Source organism: Myxocyprinus asiaticus, chromosome 31 (genome assembly GCF_019703515.2).
Source record: "Myxocyprinus asiaticus isolate MX2 ecotype Aquarium Trade chromosome 31, UBuf_Myxa_2, whole genome shotgun sequence".
NCBI classification, from domain to species: domain Eukaryota; kingdom Metazoa; phylum Chordata; class Actinopteri; order Cypriniformes; family Catostomidae; genus Myxocyprinus; species Myxocyprinus asiaticus.
This window is the reverse complement of record NC_059374.1, coordinates 9,162,371-9,182,997: the sequence shown is the minus strand read 5'-3', so window position 1 is coordinate 9,182,997 and position 20,627 is coordinate 9,162,371. Positions and strand designations below refer to the sequence as shown.

At 35.8% G+C, this 20,627-nt stretch overlaps 1 protein-coding gene across 1 annotated transcript in view; it reads right to left on the bottom strand.

Moving 5' to 3' along the window:
* Nucleotides 1-3,922: 3,922 nt before the first annotated feature.
* LOC127422211 (teneurin-4) overlaps nt 3,923-20,627 on the bottom strand; it is a 427,215-nt gene continuing 410,510 nt past the window's right edge. The window contains exon 32 of the mRNA XM_051665548.1: nt 3,923-7,329. Within this exon, the coding sequence (XP_051521508.1) occupies nt 6,571-7,329 (759 nt within the window). The 3' untranslated portion in view covers nt 3,923-6,570. The remainder of the gene's footprint in view (nt 7,330-20,627) is intronic.

Sequence of the window (20,627 nt, the reverse complement as noted above, 5' to 3'; positions counted from 1 at the left end):
ACGTGAATTTTCTTGTTAAAAAAAAAAATGATTTTAGCATTTTAGCTTAGCATAAAGCTGACAATTTACACAAGGTTTATTTGTTATTACAAACTTACTTCTCTGTCTGCTCAGATGAATGTAACACATCATAAGAAAGTGTTTCACTGCTGCTCAAATGCTCTTGGGATCGCATCATATATATGTATAAATGTTTTCCATCTGAAAGGACTAAATATTAAATAAAACAAATTACAATAAAATGCAAAGTAATCTCTTCAGTAATCAAATACTTTTTGAATGTAACTATTATAATTACCAATGATTTAAATTGTAACTGTAGTGGAATACAGTTACTTATATTTTGTATTTTAAATGCGTAATCCCGTTACATGTATTCTGTTACTCCCCAACCCTGCAGGTAAAGACATTTTCCAACGGAAAGAGTATCAAAACATGAAAACACATAAAAAAGTACAATAGCACAACCATTTTTTGAGTGCCAATAGATTTACTTCTATTATATTGCTTCTGAAAGCAATATGGATTATAATAACAGGCGCTTACTTATGGTATATGTACATGGTAACTTATATGAAACATTACTGTACTTACCAATGGTACATACATGGTAAATATGTTGTACCAATAACAGGCACTTACTTATAGTATATGTACATGTTAACTAATGTGAAACATTACAGTGTTTACTAATACTTAAAAAATGATAGATATTAGTAAGTACAAGTCCTCATGGTACATGCTTTGGAAGTTGGATTGGATCTTACATAAAACCTAATATGAAACATAACAGTAACTATTCAGTACTTCATAGGAATACATATACGACACTACTAGGTACTTTCACTAGTACGTCCATGGTAATTCCCTGGAAAAAAGGACTGTAAAATAAAGTGCACCATTGTTCATAACCATTACATAGGAATTACCAGCTCTTTAAACTTTGTAGAATGTGTAGTAGCCACATTTGTCTGTAGGTACAACATATTTACAGTGTATGTACCTTTGTTACCAAAGGTGTGAAACAGTAATGTTTCATATAAGTTACCATTTATGTATTCCATAATTAAGTGCCTGTTATTACCCCACACCTGTCTGGAGGTACAACATAACTGCCATGTACAGTTGAAGTCAGAAGTTTACATACATTTTAGCCAAATGCTTTTGAACTCAGTTTTTCCACAATTCCTGACATTTAATCATAGAAAACATTCCCTGTCTTAGGTCAGTTAGGATCACTACTTTATTTTAAGAATGTGAAATGTAAGAATAATAGATGAGAATGGTTTATTTTAACTTTTATTTCTTTCATCACATATCCAGTGGGTCAGAAATGTACATACACTTTGTTAGTATTCGGTAGCATTGCCTTTAAATTGTTTAACTTTGGTCAAACATTTTGGGTAGCCTTCCATAAGCTTCTCACAGTAATTTGCTGGAATTTTGGCCCATTCCTCCAGACAGAACTGGTGTAACTGAGTCAGGTTTGTAGGCCTCCTTGCTCACACATGGTTGCTTTTTCAGTTCTGCCCACAAATCTTCTATCGGATTGAGGTCAGGACTTTGTGATGGCCACTCCAATACCTTGAATTTGTTGTCCTTCAGCAAAAAAAAAAAAAAAAACTTGGGCGTGTGTTGTGTTTCTGGTAAGTTCACAATGTAGCCTAATACATTTCTCTTGAAGTGTAATAAACCCATTACATTTGGCACAAAACTATTATTAAGTTTTGTGCTCATAACTTTATTGTCACCCCTTACTTATACATATATTGTGTGCTGTACAGTGATTACATCATTAGTAGCTACAGTGAGTTCATAATGTAATAAAGTTCTCATAATATAATAACGTATTACATTATGCACTCACAATTTTGTTTTGAGAAAATGATTACATTATGAACATTACATTTAACTTATTACATTACAGTATGTGCAGATATCACATTATGCTTTGTTATTTCACTATGAGTTGTTCCACCATGGAGTAAAATACTTCCACATGATCTGTTTTATTTACACTGCCTGGCCAAAAAAAGTCGCATACTCTAATATTTAGTTGGACTGCCTTTAGCTTTGATTATGGCGCACCTTCGTTAAGGCACTGTTTTGACAACCTTATGCAATGTCACAACATTCAATTTCATCCAGAGTTGCAGTAATTTTTGGCTGAGATCTTGTTTTGATGACTGGAGAGTCAAACCACTCCATAAAGTCTTCTCCAGCACATCCCAAAGACTTTCAATGGGGTTAAGTTTGGGACTTATGCTCCCTGAACCACTCTTTCACTGTTTGAGCCCAATGAATTTTGGCATTGTCGTCCTGGAATATGCCCGTGCCATCAGGGAAGAAAAAAATCCATTGATGGGATAACCTGATTATTCAGTACATTCAGGTAGTCAGCTGACTTCATTTTATTGCAGAATAACTTAGCTGAGCCTAGGCCTGACCAATTAAAATAACCCCAGATCATAACACTGCCTCCAGAGGCTTGTACAGTGGGCACTATGCATGACGGGTACATCGCTTCATGCGCTTCCCTTCTTACCCTGACACACCCATCGCTTTGGCTCATCAGACCACATGACCTTTTTCCATTGCTCAACAGTCCAATTTGTATGCTCCCTAGCAAATTGAAGTTGTTTTTTCTGAATAGCCTCACTAACAAGTGGCTTTCTTGTGGCCACACAGCTGTTTAGTCCCAATCCTGTAAGTTCTCATTGCATTGTGCGTGTGGAAATGCTCTTCCTTTCTCTATTAAAAATAGCCGTGATTTCTACTGTCAATTTTTTATGATGTGACTTCAAGCCATTTAGTGATCTCCGATCACGATCATTCAAGATTTTTTTCTGACCACATTTCTTCTGCAAAGCTGACAATTCACCACTATCCTTCTAGGTTTTAATAATGCGTTGGCCAGTTCTTAACCCAATTCCAGTGATTTCAGCAGTCTACTTAGTTGTTTTCTTTGCGTGATGCAGGCCAATAATTTGTCGTTTCTGAAACAAAGTAACATCTTTTCCACAACCACGGGATACGTCTTCCGACATGGTTGTTTAAGAAATGAGAAGCTACACACTGCAGTTAGGATTAAAAGAATTGTTGCCAGCTGAAACATATTAATCACTGCAATAATGATCCAATCATAGGCTCTTAAGTATCTGCTAATTAAATCCAAACGGCGACTTTTTTTTCTGGCCAGGCAGTGTATTTACAAATATCTAAAAGACTCTAGAAATTAGTACTATGTGCAGCTTTGCTTGCACATGGAGTTGGGTATGGAGTCTATATAAGGGTAAGTATATGTCAGATATCAAGGCATATTAATGCTACTTTTGGTATTGTCATTTATTTGCTAGAAATTTACTGGTTTAACAAATAAGGTTCTAAAAATTATTGTATTTATACATGCATTGCTTTAAAAACTGCTCTAGTTGTAAGGTCCGTAAATGTATGTTTCTAAAAATTACAAGTATTTGATGGTGCACACTTTTTCTTTTGGAAGTCTATCCTGCACCCCTACCCCCCACACTTCCTTCATCTCTGTGTATGAATATTTCAGTCACCTGTGCAAAACTTCAGAAAATTGTATACACTTCATTACGAAATGTACAATAAGATGCCACAACCACTTAACGTCAAATTCCACATTAAAGGCATTAATTTGCAGTTCCACTTTAGAAGTAAACTGACATGAAATGGAGTGATGCCTGTTGATATTTGGGCTTGCAAAAAACGTGTGCATGCATTAAAAATCCCTCCTCCTGGAGCTCTCATTTAAAACAACTCTGGGTAATCCATGAGAATTACAACCATGGAACAACCATTGAGTTATTTTTCACAGGCATCATAATAATCTTTTATATCGGTGGTGGTATGTGCAATCATACAAAATGTAATTCAAACCACAATAACGTGAAATAAATGAAAACACAAAATATTCTTTATTTTTCGTCTTTAACTAAAGACTACACAGATTCACTGCTGTAGCTCTAAAAGGTATCTACATTTGCATTTTATTTACAGCCCATTTCCTCTCATCTTATTTACATTTTCCAAGAGAAGCGTTCAGAAACACAGTGTTGAGAACAAACGAAAATTTTTAAATGAATCTAAAACATAAGAAAACATAAAAGCCTCATAATGCAGTTCCAGTGCAATTTACCACATTGCATTTTTTCCTTCATTCAACATACAGCATTACTGTCAAACTCATAATGTCACTGCGTTCAATGACAGTAAAAATAAATAAAAAATTCCTTGACAATATTATACAGCTTAAAACACTTGATCAATTCATCATGGTGACCATTCCTAAGTGATTTCCCCAAGAGTGGCAGCAGGTATAGATTCATATACCAAATACTTAACATGGAGCCCCAATGTAACATAATTTCCATCATATTAACACCATCCAACCAGAAATAGATTTCGCAGAATGCTCTTGAAGCTCATATCCAGACATATCCAGACGGTAGGTTACCAGGTGGGATGACATTCATATCAACATCTAACCAGCGCACCTCCAGGCCATAATATACTGTATCTCAGGCGGATTGCAGACTTTGAAGAGTCTTGTTTCTCACATTCAGAGCACTTACGATGCTGACCCACGGGCAGCCCTCAGAGCAAAGGCTATTCACTTAGGCTGTCAACTGTCCTTACCACAATGTGCAGTGTTTACAGCACTCAGTATATTTCCTAAAAAAACTGCAGTCTGAGTGCATGTTTTAGTAATGTGCTTCTCTTTTTTTTAAGCATTCATGCCGTTTTACGCTTGAAGTGTTTATTTCACTGACAAAACAGGAGGATGTATGCTCCTCTTAAAAACACAGCACTAAAATAAATACTGTCATTCTTAGGAATGGTCTATATGCAACTTTGTTGTAACCATACAAACAAATTAATTTAATTGACTGACCTTTATTCCATAGGTATTTTTTAAGTACAACAATCAGCATTAAAAGGGAAAATCATTCACAGTTGTTATACTGTTTTTTTTTTTTGTGAATGTTACTATAACATAAAAGTAACGTTGATCTCAAACTATTTGATTTAAAAACCTCTGAAATCCAGACTCAATAGGTCTGTTCCAAAACCTAGTGAGCTTCCTTGCTGTCTACTGCCATCATAGGCATCATAGAGTTTGATGTTAGCATGTTGCTAAACTAATGTCTTAAAAAAATAATAATAATAATAATAAAAATGTATAATAATAATAATAATTAAAAGAAAATGCATAGCACTCACAAATATTGGGTAAAATATTCAATTTTTAACTAGACTGAACTATTTGTAAAGATACTTTTCAGTACTGAATGAAATATTATTAACTAATGTCTCTCGCCATCTTGAATTTTTCAAGATGTTTTTCACTGAGCTTGACATAATGCATTATGGCATTGCTTTCTCTGTATGATGTATGGGATGCTGCCCTAAAAGTTGGCAAAAATAAGTTATATTAAAAGGCAGCATCATTTTGTTACCTACCTTTTGGAACAGTCTTCCCATCAGAGCAGGGTTGCCAACTTTTCGACACGTGAATACGGGACCCTTGAGCATTTTGAGTGCTTTAAAATGGGACGTGGGTCAGTAATTTCACCATCCGACCAAGAGCGATTTGCCACTAAAACACGGGACAATATGTCTTCATTTTAGCCAAAATACGGGACGTCCCGGCTAATGTGGAACAGTTGGAATCCCCAGATCAGTGCATGCCATTGATACCTTAAAATGCTATCTAGGTTGGCAGCTCACTAGGTTTTGGAAAAAAGCTCCCGTAATTTCTTTCAGTGCAATTTTTTTTTTTTTTTTTTTTTTTTTTACAACTAGCTACGTATTTCATATGCAAAAACAAATTCTGCCAATTATTTTTTTTAAATGTATGCATACTTCATACATCCTATTCTTTCTCTTTCTATATGTTTTTAAGCCATTTGGTCAAAAATAGAAATAAAAAATAATGGATGTGACTAGCAAGCCAATCAGTCCCAAAATATTACAAGACACCACAACAAGTTTTGAACATGAGATGGGTTCGGATAAGAGCCTGAACTGGTAGCAATGGATGGCAAACACCAATGCCCATGTTTAAGTATGACACAGCCGGTGGACTTTCAAATATAAAAAAGAAGCGATTAAAAGAGTTCTCTTCTTGGCTGAGGCATGGGAAAAGGCAGAGTGGAGTGAAGCTTGTGAATAACAATCTGCTCATCTGGCGGCAGGCTGAGCCAGTGAGCATAATGCGTTATCAGGCTTCTTCCTATATTCCTTTGAGCAAAACCCACAAACAGACAGGCAGAGCTGTATAAACCACCAACACTGCCATATGCCATCCTTTAGCAGCCACACTTGAAGGGCAAAGAGGGTTTAAGAATTACGAAAAAAAGGAGAAGGGCACTCTACTGTCGAAACAGTTCAACTAATTGCAACCATTACTTCATGTATTAAAAAAATAAGTCTGGCACAGTCAACAAATGTAAAAATAAAGTAAAACAATATGGTCACAAAAGCAACTTGTCTTTGGCAAGAAGTTCTGGACAATAAGTCTGAGTGCAGTTATTCGCCTTCATGTCACCTGCGGCCCATCTCAGTTTGTCGCAGGAAGTGGATGTTGTTTACATTGTCGGCTAATTCAGGGAACTGATCGACCGACACTATGTAGAAGCCCTCATAGCCTTGCACAAATCCAGAGTTCAGAAGCTGCTGCCTCTCCCCGTCCATCCAAGCTCGAGATCCCTCTTCGCCTTGCCTTAATCTGTGACGTTCACGAGCCCAGGCTGTCAAAATGGCCCGCTGGCGTGCAAGCTCCAACACACGGACCTTTTCTTCATCTAGACTGCTACCATAGCGAACATTGAGACTCAATGTACCATACTGCATTTGGATATCGGTGATGCGTCGCATACGGCCACCAATCACTGTGTTGACTTGCATGACTGTAACGTTCACACCCGTCTCCAGTGTGCGCTGGCCCACTGTCATGCCTAGCAGAGCTAGGTCGCCTTCTACTGGTCCCGATTTGACAAAGTAGTGTGTGTCCAAGCCTAAAATGGTGAAGTGTAGTTCCTGCAAATACACGGCCTTGTCGAGCACTGCTGCTATTCGCCGCCCATCCTCACTGGCCACACTGATGATGTCAGCAGTCACATGGCCCTCCCGAATTGCTACTTTCACGCCCTTGCCGAAGAGCGAGCCCCCTGTGGCGAAGAGTGTATGGAGAGGGGTCTGAGGGCACCCGGAATCACTCGCTGTGTAGATCTGGCCAAATCGCTCCAACCGGACAAAAGACTTCAGCTGCCTCTGGACCTCACACTGTACCCCTAGCACAGACTGCAAGAATACAAACAAAACACTGTGAGTCACCAGGCATCAATTTCATATGCTTTTTGAAAATGTCTTTGATAATGTGTGACTACTTTTTTTATTGAGCAAATAATTTGTTGTTTTGGAAATGCAATATTGTACATTCTGTCAGTAATTACTAAGGAGTCCCACACATTTTGACCAATGACTTTCCATGACCTTTCCAGTCACGCATGATTAAAGGATACAGAGGTTTACAGATGTTTTCTTAGAGAATATAGTGATTATATAATTATGATTATTAGCAGAGTGCGAATTTGGGGGGTTGTATAGTTTCCCTGCCTCTGCTTTTGTTATCCCCCCTTCTGATTGTTGTTCATCCCTGGAGGGAATATGTTTTATGCCTGCTTCTGGTCAGACTGAATGCATTTCCCATATCTGACAGTAGATGGTACAATTAAAGAAGCTACAACGGATCTGACTGACAAGCTGTCAGACGAGAGAAAAAGCCAATAAAAGCAAAAGCTCTTTTATTTATCCCTTTCCATTCTGGACACAGATGAAAAACACACACATCTGAAGCTCAGGAATTAATACAGGTAAGGTAAAGATAATTCAGAATTCTGCTGTTATTGTCATGTTTTAATGAAAGTATAATTAAGAGAAACTTTGAGCTGGATTTTTAGCACTTTTTTCTTTTAGTTATTTGCTTTATTATCATGCGGTAATACACTGAAGTAATGTTAATTTAGTTAAAACTTATTTTCTGTGGTTTTAGTCTATAGTTCAAGAATTGTAGACTGTGGGTTTGATATGAATTACATATTATATACTTTCAGTATCTAACAGATTAAATATTTGATTAAATATTTTAGAGAGCAAAACTAGAAACTTTTATATACATTTATATAAATTTATATAAATTTCCATGACTTTTTTTTATTTATTTTTTTAGGATTTTATAATCAAACCATGTTCAATTAATCAGTATTTTTGTCTCATTTTTCAGTAACAATATCTAACTTCTAATATCTTGAATACCTAATATCTAATACAGTATCTTTACTTTTTAAGCTTAAAACAAGAAAAACAACAATTTGATTGAATTGTGGCATAATATGGCATGTTTCATCTCGGCAAAAACAATTTATGCCAATATGTCAATTTCACATTTATTATATGATCTTTTCCAGTGGTGGTCAAAATTGCACCTCCTGCCTCCTCTGCTGCTATTTCCTGGAAGTGAGTAACATTTCCTGATGGCTTGTACAGGATGGGCAATCTCAGCAGGAAACCCATTCTGCCCGCATGTTCAGCTGCTCAACTTTCCACTCAACCAAGAATCGTGCTGCTTCATTAACACATCAAACATTTCATGTTTCCTTGTATGTAGCATAACTCATTCTATTTTATGTTCAGGTGTGAACGTGCATGGTACTCCAAATGTGCTGATCCGATTGTTTGACTCTGGAATAACTTTTGTTTGCAGGAGGTAAATATGATTTTTTTTTTCATCCCCCAACCATAGCTGCTGTACAAGCTAGGATTTATCACAGATTTCTGGACTGAAACCTAAACGGCCATTAATTGTATCAAAAATGAAGTACATCATTCATTATAGTTTAAACTCAAGATAAAATGCCATTTACAACCCATTTTCCTTCCATATACAGGATATTAAACAAGATTTTTTTTAAAGTACAGTGTGACTTGATTTTATTTATTTGGAAAAGGGCCTTCCATAACAGAATTGAGCAAGACCTGGGTGCAAGTTTGCAGTCAATTCTGGAGGACTACTTCCCTCCTGAAACATTGCCAGCAGCCATTTTTGAGAAGACTTTTGATTGGGACGTGGAGACAAAAGGTCAAGTTCACCCTCCAGAGCATCTCAATGTATTCCAGTAACACTTGTTTTTCAAATCTGTTGTTATTTGTTATTATTGCTGTACAGTTTATTAAATTGGTGATAACTGACATTAAAGGATTAGTTCACCCAAAAATGAAAATGCAGTCATTGATACTCACCCCTGTGTTGTAATAACCCTATATGAGAAATTGTGAAAAAAATGTGTGCTCAATGGTGTCATACAATGGTAGTTTATGGTGAACACCTCTTCAAGCTTCAAAAGAATGCAAAAGTATAATTCAGTCTAATAAATTATTTCACGAGACTCATGATTGTTATGAAAGCATACAATAAGGTTTGGTGAGAAACAAACCGAAATCTAATGTATTATTTTGCGAAAATGTTCACTGACCATAGGACACGAGAGCAACAGTTCACGCAGTCCCCTCATGACATTGGGGCATTCAAGCGAAAACTTGTTCTGTTTTCATAAAAACAGGTCTGCCACAGTGATAGTGATAACAGAACACAACACAGCTTCACACAAACCAGAGAACAGAACTTACTTAACATGTCTGAAGAGTCTGTAGTCAAATAATTGATGCATTTCTATGCCCTGCCTTATTTTTTTGAACAGAGCACTCAAAAATCAAACAGAAACATAGAGGAGGCTACAGGCAACCACAGTCACACCGTGTCCTAACCTGACGGCAAACGACATGTGATAAAATGTATATTTTTTTTGGTAATCCGAGGTTTTATCCTAACCAGCAGTGACGAGTGATGGTACATTCTATCGATCGCTTGTTTTCTATTTTCAGCACTGTGCAAGTAACTCCATCCACTGTGATCTGGCACGGTCCAAAAAATGACAAAAAAAAAAAGGCTGGGCATAGAAAGGCATCAATTCTTCTGAATTCTTCAGACATGTTTAGTAAGTTCTGTTCTTTGTTTTATGTGCAAATGTGTTGTGTTCTGTTGTTGCTATTTCGCTGTGGTGGACCTGTTTTTAGATAAATAACAACACAGTGGTGAGTAAACAATGACTAAATATTAATTTTAAAGTGAACTATCCCTTTAAATTACTATGTTAGCTATTGGCAAAATTTTAGAAAGGGTGCATTACCTACAACAGTAGTCTAAAATAATGCCTGGATAACTATTTGACTATAGGTTAACATTAACCAATCTCTTGCATGGCCTATGTGATGTCAGACAAAAAGGAAAGTTGTTTCAGAAGTGGAACAAGTTATATTTTGATGAAAGATTACAAACACAAACTGGTAACATTTTACAATAAGGTTCCATTTGTTAACATTTGTTAACAACATAAGTTAACATGAACTAACAATGAACAATACTTTTACAGCATTTATTAATCTTGGTTAATGTTAATTTCAACATATAGTAATACATTTTATTAAACCAAAAGTTGTATATGTGTAACAAATGAGGCTGGTATTCATTCAGCCAACCGCCAGATGAAGCCCTCTCCCGAATACTAACCATGAACAGTTTCTTCTGCATTTACTTCCTGTTTGCACTGTATAAATAGTCATGCCTCTCCATTGTTACTTTGTGAAGTATTGCCAGTTTTACTGCCTTACCAAGCGTTTTTCCCATTGCCTGTTTCATTGCTTTCTTGTTATGGCCATTGTGCCTGCTTTATTGGATTACCGATTTTTGGATTACTGTTTTGCTGTGTTTGCCTGGTTGGACTGATTACTTGATAATGACTACTTTGCCTGCTTCAACGATTACGTCTCTGCCCTGTGTTTTGGATTTGTTTGCTGTGTGTAATAAACTTCCTGTATATGGATTCTACCTTCGCCTCCATGTCGAGTCCCTCACAATATGTTAACATTAGTTAATGCACTATGAGCAAACATGAACTAATAATAAACAACTATTTTTATTAACTAGCATTAACAGAGATTAATAAATGCTGTAAAACATATATTGTTCATTGTTAGTTCATGATACCTAATGCATTAACCAACGTTAACGAATGGAACCTTATTGTTAAGTGTTACCGACAAACTTTTTGTTCTTTGGAATAAGATGCACTGATGAATTGTTCACAATAAGACCAGGAATGTGTTTTAAGTAAATAGGGTCAGTTTTGATTTCAGTTTGACTTTAATGGAAAGGAAGTGAATATAAGCAAGCAATATGTTGAAGAGAAGCAAGCTATAATAGCTATAAGCAAGTAATATTTTGAAGAGAAATGAATACAAGACGCAGTGGCAGTGGCCACTCTTTAGGCCACCAGTACTGTAGTGATGAGTGACACTTTCCTTTAGTGTGACTTCGCAAGAGATCCTTACCCAGAGAGAATTAAAGATTTAGATATCCAGGAAAGGACTATGCGAGGGGAGCAGATGGATTGTAATAGTCCTAGAAATAGCTTTTGCTGGGTGGCAGACTCCAGGGCTTCTGCCCGGAGGAAGAAACACAGAGTCCAGCTGAAGCTTTGGCAGTGCAACATAGTCCTTTAGTTATCTGATATGACTCCCTCAACATACTTGTCCACCATTCCTCGCTTTGCCTCTTTCTCACTCTGGGCTAACCCTCTACAACAGACCATGTGACTGGACTTTGGCCTCTCTTGTAGGAAAGAAAACTCCATTAAAGAACCACTATTTGAATTCTAACTAACCTCTATGTTTGTTTACTCTACCAGGCTTCTAATACGAGTCACAGTTCAGAGGGCACAGAGAGATAAACGGCTGGTGGGAGTGGTGTATGCTCCAACCATTAGACATTCTTGACCAAAATATCTAAAGAAAAAACAAAAAGGAATACATCATTCAAATAGCGCTGGGTGGTCAGCCAGCATGCAGGCCTATCAGTGCAGGGCTCTGATCAAAGTCAAAATCAATCTGAGGACATCCAATGAATCATCAGCAGGCCCATTTACATAATTTCTCATCCACACAGGTCTTAAAGACCCTGAGAGGCTAAACGGCAAGGAGAAGGAGACTGATTAAAAGTCTGCATTCACTTTCCAGTTATTTCTGGAAATTTCCAGTGCACTGAATCCATCAAGTTTGATTTAAGAGGAAGCAGAGGACTTCCACTTCAAAGAACCTCCAATTTAATTAGGAAGTGATGGCTATTTGGCAAGCAGAAAAGACCAACAGTCCAAATTTCACCCCAAAATCAAACAAAAAGAAATAAGATATTATATTTTGCAAAATGAAAACCTATTTTATAAAGATTTTTATTTTTTAAAAAGCCTATTTTTAGGACTATTTGTGCATAGTGACATTATTTTCATGACAATTAAAATTTTCATTTCCATTATGTGAAAAAACAAACAAACAAATATTTATTTACATTGTAAATACTGTACATTGCTGATTTCAAAAACTAAATAAATAAATCATTATATCCGGACAGAATGATTTCCATTACCTACCTTCTGTTATCTAATGACAATCCTCATTTAGAATAATGAAAAAAAAAAAACGAAAAAAAAAAACACACAAAAAAAAAAAAACGAAAAAGTAAAACAACTAAATGCATTAATGAAGTGGGAATTGGGGGAAATGTTTTTTTTAATTGTCAAGAAAATAATGTCACAATACAAACAACCTTTTCCAGTGATATCCTAAAACCAGGCTTAATTGTCTTTATGCAAAAATAATTTATGTTTTTCTTTTGATTTTGGTCTGAAATATGACCAGTCCATGAATTACCATGACTCATGTTCTTTGTGAGATTCACCTGAGCAGCTCTTATTCAGTTGTTATTTTGTGGGTAGTAGGAACTCTCTTATAGAGACAAAATTGGAGGAGAGAAATCTACAAGTAATGAATGGCCATTTCCTCTTTCTGCCCTTACATACTCTGTACTGCAGATCTTGTTAATGTAACATGGGCATTATGGTAAAAACAACCCACTTCAGACCCTCCAAAGAGCAGCAGTACAGTTGCAAGACCATAAGTATATATTTTTTTAATGTTGCTGCTTAAAAGCCATACATGACCCCACAATTACATTGCCAAAAAGCAAATTGGTTGGCAATTAGAACTGTTTAACACCCCCACCCCCCACTTGCGAATTTATGGGTATAATTATGGGTTATGGGTAACTTGGTAGGCATGACTATGCAAAAGGCTGTGGGGAACAGACTGATCTTTTTGATTTTACTTTCACAGTAAAGCAGTTTTAGAGTAAACATTCAAAAGTTTTTTTAATGTCTCATAAAGAATACATTTGAAATGGAAAATTCAAGAAATGTCTTGGAATTGATTTAGGTTTGTCTTTTGAGACCATCTTTGAAAGAGGCATAGGATACACTTCTGAGGTTCCCAGAGGAGTGAAACCCTACAGAGTACAAGATAGAGGGGAGTATCCCTGGGTGTTTAGATAGAATACAGTGTTGGATCTTTGCAGTAGACTGTCCAAGTTGATTTGAAGTCTGTCCATGCCACTCCCAAACAAACCTTCTTGTGATGTTTGCACTTGACTTTCGACTTTCCATGTCCTGGAATGTGGTCACATTTGAAAAGTTTACTTTCTCCAATAACATTTTCCATTATTTCATCAGAGAATGCACAGTTTTAATATGAAGACTAGGGATGGAAAATGTAAAAATTCTGTTTCCATTTCCACCTAACATTTCCATTCCTTAACGATACTTTTAGGCCTTGTCCACATTAATACATTTTCGGTTGAAAACTATTTTTAATTTTTTTTTATATTTTTACAGCTCTCATTTACACTGGAATGGCGTTTTCCTCCAACGAAAACAGATACTTTGAAAAACACCCTGTAGTGCCACATACATTGGAAAACAATGTTAGGAAACAATTCTGGTTCCTTATCAATTATTTTAGGTTTTGTCCACATTAATTCATGTTCGGTTAAAAATAATACATTGATTTTTTTCTACATTTACAGCTCTTATTCACACTGGAATGGTGTTTACCTTCACTGAAAACAGAAATGAAAATGCTCTCTATAGTACCACATACTTTGGAAAACTATAACGTTAGGTAACAGAAAAGGAACTAGTGTGGATCCGTTTTCTTTTGAAAATGCATTGATTTTGCTACATTTTCCCCTCTCATACACACTGTAACAGCGTTTTCCTCCACCAAAAATAGAGACTTTCGAGAAGCACATATTTTGGACAAAACAGAGGTTTCAAACTGATCGGTAAATGCATTAGTGTGAACATGGCCAGACGTGCTGGAGACCTACTTTAGACGTCAAGAAAATCATTTGGTTCCAGTGCTATAATTATTATTATTATTTTTATGAAACTGGTTATGAATAAGAACCAGTGCTTGATTCCAAACCCAATTAAAGAGGAAAAGATGGCCACAGGTAAGAGACATTTTATGTGTTCTCACGTTCTTGCATTTCTCACTGGATAATGCTATCACTAATGCTTTAACGGAATAATGGTGGAGACTTTTTAAATACACACACTGACAAATTAAACAGCTGCATATGCAAGAGTGCACTCCGAGAGATAGGCTGTGTGCTTATGATTAAATTATAATGATTCTTTCCCAAAAGAGAATTCACTAGGGCAATTTGGTTTTAATAGTCTCAACAACAGAGACATTTTGCTGAGAGGTGAGGCAAAAAAAAGAATAAAGCCTAAAGTCTGCATGACTGTCAAAAGCCAACAAAACTCTGGGAAAGAGAGTGTTTTCCAAAAACAATGTACAGAACAAAAAATAATAATAAAAAAAATAAAATAAATAAAAATAAAATCCATCACAACTCAGCTAAAAAAATATGGGGTATCTTAACTTGAAACTCTATTTTGGATACTTCAGTTCTCCTTGAACATGTGTCAGGTTGCCATATGAAACCTACCAGGCTTCCGGCTTCAAATAGCTCCATCACATTAGATTTAAAATCTCATATCTCAGCTGTCTATGGCACACCCATGCCGCTCAGCCTCGAATGTTTGCTTGTTAAAGAGCATTTCATGGCGATGGAAGCTTGATAGCTTGAGGTAGTGCTGCTTATGCTGTTTGACACAAAGAATAGAAGATCTTACCAATGAGAGAACTGAACTTCCAGCAAGTTGGATTACTTTTACAAATTCAAGTAGTTTCTATTACATTTATGCATCACTATGTTCCTAGGGGTGGGCAGTAAGACCAAAATCAGGTATGAGTAATTTTATATCACAATACTGCAACAGTATATGCAGGGTTAGGCAGAATACTAAAATAAATATTCTGGTCTGAATTCTAAATACACTCTCTTAAATGTATTCAGTAATGTAAAAAAGTCACACATTCAGAATACTTTTATAATACGTTTGTAAACAGGGCTGGCCTGTCCTACAGGCGATACAGGCTGCCACCTAGGACTCTGACGTGCCTGGGGGGGCCCCTCGAACATGTGCAAAGTAAATGAACTAGTGATGGGTCATTCATGAACGATTCGTTCATTATGAACAAATCTTTTATGTGATTCAGAAGAACGAGTAGTCTCAGAGAGCGATTCGTTAATTTTGTGTTGGCTGCGCATGTGCATTGCGCAACCTCCGTTCGTTTGTTACGTGAAAACCGCATAGGTGCTGTACAGGAAACAGAGATGATTAGTTCACCTTTCAGTCATCCAGAGGTGAACTAATCATTTCTGTTTCTCATAATTTGTCCTTGGCTGCATTATCAATTTTTCCTTATTGGGACTATAATCAAAGTTTGCGTAAGTAGACATGTTGGGGGGGATTTGGCTATTGAAAATGTAACATTTTAATTTAATTCTGCTCAAATGAACGAAATGAATGAAATGAGTTGAATAAAGGTTCATTCATTTTGCTGAACGGGACTCAAAGATTCAAGTCAATAAAATGATCTGATCTTCCCATCACTAAAATGAACAAGTCATAAGATTAAGAGACATTGATGACTTTTATTTTGAAATTCCCTGGAGTCCAATGGTCTCTATCATGCACAAACTCAGAAGAGTGTGCAACATGCGTGGACCTGATCATTTAACATACAAATCACAATGACGGTGACAACTAAAAACATCACATTAATTATAAAATGAGCTCTGAATAGTCACAAAATGACAAATAACTGAAAGTTACAACAAATAAAATTGGAAATCAGTACACACTCATTTGCATACTTAATTCATAATACAAAGCATTGCTGGGAACTGGAGCGTGGCTCCTCATAGCACTATTATTAGACACAGATCGCACACCTTGCTGATTAATGGGTAAGCCTGACAGAAACACAGCAAATAAGTTATGAAAAATATTGCTTGTGGCTATTTAAGTCTTTGAAGCTTATTTTGTGTAATGGATAGCAGAATCAGCGCTTGTCAAATCATTAGGGCTTATCACGTTTTCTCAAGAATAATCTGCTGGGGGGGCCTGGGTAGCTCAGCGAGTAAAGACACTGACTACCACCCCTGGAGTTGCGAGTTCAAATTCAGGGCGTGCTGAGTGACTCCATCCAGGTTTCCTAAGCAACCAAATTGGCCCAGTTGCTAGGGAGGGTAGAGTCACATGGGGTAACCTCCTCGTGGTCGCTATAATGTGGTTCGCTCTTGGTGGGGCGCATGGTGAGTTGTGCGTGGATGCCGCAGAGAATAGCGTGAAGCCTCCAACAAGCCACTTGATAAAATGCACGGGTTGACGGTCTCACACGCGGAGGCAACTGTCACTATGACAGTTGAGGTGAGTCACTATGCCACCAGGAGGACTTAGAGCGCATTGGGAATTGGGCATTCCAAATTGGGGAGAAAAAGGGGAGAAAATTAAAAATGTAGAAATAACAAAATCAAAATAAAAGAATAATCTGTTGGGGAAGGAATTCAGACACTGCCGATATAAAGATGCAAAAAAAAAAACTCAAGAGTGAAAATATGAGCAATTAATCTGGGGAAGAAAAAAAAAAAACATCCTATCTGCAAAGATCTCTGCTCTCTAAGAGGTATGTGTTTATTCTTTACATTTGTTTACAAATATATATTTCGAGGTGTTGAGTTTATAGGCCCTATTTAAAATATGTCATTTTATTTATACATAAGTTTTCCCACACATTGCTGTAGTTACCTGATTTTCCCTGATGTTTTAACTTTTATTCACTTTTGCACACATTCTGGCCAACTTTTTGTTTTCATTGATTTTGTTGCTCTAAATAAACATTTACACATAGTTGTGTGGGTAGTTGAAATGGAATTTCAAGCACTGTCAGCCATGTCCTATACTATTAAAAGTATCTAAAACGATCTTAAACAGCATTTTATTATTTTGTGTTACTTGGGTAACACTTATGGTTGTATTTGTTGACATTAGTTAACTACATTAGTTAAAATGAACTATCAATGAACAATACTTAATAATCTTGGTTAATGTTAATTTCTACATATACTAGTTCATTTTTAACATTAAAAATTGTATAAGTTAACATTAGTTAATACAATATGAACTAACATGAACAAACAATAAACAATTGTATTTTTATAAATTGACATTAGCTCAGATTAATAAATGCTGGAAAATTGTATTATACATTGTTAATGATACCTAATGCAAGCCTTTTTGCAAAATGTTACCCGTTACCCAGTAATTATCATACTTGCAGTTTCCATGACTCATATTAACTGAGACATTGGTTTATTTGTACTTCAAGAATAAGGTTGAAAGGTGATCAAAATAAGGCGATAAAATGGTGACTTGTCACAGCACCTAAAATACACATATTCCCTTATGCATGCATGTACATTTTAACCTAACATCTTCACATTGGAAAAAAGCTATTGGACCGAGCTATAGAGTATAGTGCTTCTTTGTTCACACTGAGGGGTCCATTTGCATGATTTCGCCTAGGACCCCACAAACTGGCCCTGTTTATAAAGTCAAGGCACAACTGGAAGAATTATGTGTGATATGTTATTATTATCTTATCTGAACCGCTACACCCACACTTTTAAAAACTATGTGAATCTAAATAGCTAGTTTCTTTAAACTAGATGTGGAATTGAACACTAATGTTTTTCTTTATGGAAGGCAGAGGGAAAACCGAAGGCAGTTTGTGGTCACTATAATATTTCGGCCACTTTCTGACATGTAAGAAAATGCTGTACATTGTAACTTCCGAGCAGGGTTGTTTGTAAATATTCAGAATGGCATTTAAAAAATTTGTTAACCATTTCTTACATTTTAATCTCCTTCTTAACACATTATTTCATTTAACTTAAAAAGATGAATACATTTTGACACAGAATTAGTTAAGAAACGCAAATTAACCATATTTATTTTCGAGATGATAACTGGATGCCACTTGCAGAAATGAAACAAAATAGTGACATCTTGTGACAACAATGTAGTGTATGAATGATTATAACTCAGCTTATCTCTTTTATTACTGACACTATTTTTATTTTTGAGTGCTTTTAATTCATTTACTCTTCCTTTGTTTTTGTTTTTTTGTTTTATTGTTATTTTATATTTTTTTGTGAATTATTTCGTACATTTACATTTATGCATTTGGTAGACGCTTTTATCCAAAGCGACTTACAGTGCATTCAGGGTATTCAATTTAGCAGTTTGTGTGTTCCCTAAGAATTAAACCCATGATCTTGCCGTTGCTAGTGACATGCTCTACCAGTTGAACTACAGGAACCCCTTGTTTAAAAAAATAAATAAATAAGATGTTATTTAAAAAGTGAGATATAAATATTAAAATGCCTGTTTTACAATATGTGTCACAATGAACAAGCCACCCATTCATCTATAAGCCATACAATTTACAGTAGCTATATACACTTTTTCTGTTGCTGTTTTGGAACACCTCTGAACTACTTCATGTCCTTTTCCCTATCTCATTCTTTGTAGTACTTTCTCCCATATTTCACCTATTCATATTATTGTCGTTTATAACTGCTATTTCTCAACAGATCTACATTCAGCAAGTTTCCACTGTAAAAAATGTCCGTAATTTTAACGGTAAAAGACTGTAAAAATGCTACAGTAAAAATTGGTAAATGGGCAGTTACCTTAAAATATATGGTTAAAAATTTTAATATATTTAAAAAGACAATATATGTAATTTTACAATACAATGTTGTAAAAATTTTATTTTTATATGTAAAACAAATATGATTTTACCATATAATTAATGGTAAAATTGTAATACATGTACATTTTACGGTAAATTATTGTTAAAATTACGGTTAAAAAAAAACAACAATCGGGCGTTCCCAGAATTCCTTGCATTACCCATCACATTTCATTATATTTTATGGGAATAGTTGTTTCTTCTTATTTTTTATATCACTTAACTACATTTTGGTGTTCTGTGTTATATTTGATGTAGTTTAGTTAATGTTTATTGCATTATTTTAATTTCACTTGTGTTACCCTAATGGTGTTTAGTGTTTGTGTGAGAGACACTGAGCACTATCTCTACATGTTCGCTGGTCATTGCTCTTGGAAAGGCCACTACTGATGAACTTCATGTATTGTGATATCATGTGCCTTTCTGTAAATACAATGGTGAGTAACAATACATTATAAAGTGAAAAGCAGATTTTTACAGTTTCAGAAGGTTAAAGAATTAAGTTTATATCATTTAATAATATAAACGGTAATGCACCGTAAAATATACAGGCATCAAAATTACATCCCATAAAGCCTGAAGTGTGTTTACCGTATTTTTTACAGTGAATTTCTGGCAACCACAGCTGCCAGTTTTTTACCGTAAATTTCACAGGATTTTTTTTACAGTGTGTGGATGTGACTCACCAAATGCTTATGGAGAGCAGTCGGTCTTTACACTGCAAATCTCGGCACAGATGCCATGTCTGCAGCTGCATAAATGTTTTTAACCAGCTGGAAACAATGTACCACACCCTCAAAAGTTATATTTGTGAAAATATGTTGCAGGCTTTATTGATATTGGTGCATAGCTGACAGTGTGCTGATTATTAAGACAATGGTGTGCCGGTGCAGTTGCCAGCTATTCAATACCGGAATCAACATACATAAGACATAATCTAGTGTCCACTGTTTATTTTTTAAGTATCCCAAAATCCAATACCTGTGATTCTATAATTTTAATCTGTGAATTAGTGTTTTCAAATTTGTTTTGAAAGCAAACACAACACAAGCGCTGCAACTGCTCTGGGGAAGAGAAAGCGAGAGGACAAATGTGCAGTGTATGAAATTCATTTCAATTGCGTTTGATGTTAGTATGTTGCTAAGCTAACAACTTGATTAACAAAATCCCTTTCAAGTAAAGTCAGTCCACTTGGTGGCCATCTTGGGAACGCACCCAACAACATACAATACAAGTGGCATACAAGTACAGCTCCTATCTACTCGAATGGGAAAGACCAAATTCTCCAAAAAGGTTGGTCAAGATTACGATCAAAAAGCATATTTAAAATCATCAGTAAAATCTGACAACAATGGTATCACAATTTGTGCATTTTAGCTCTGATTGTGAAAAACAAAACAAAACTGTATTTTTAAGACTGGTCC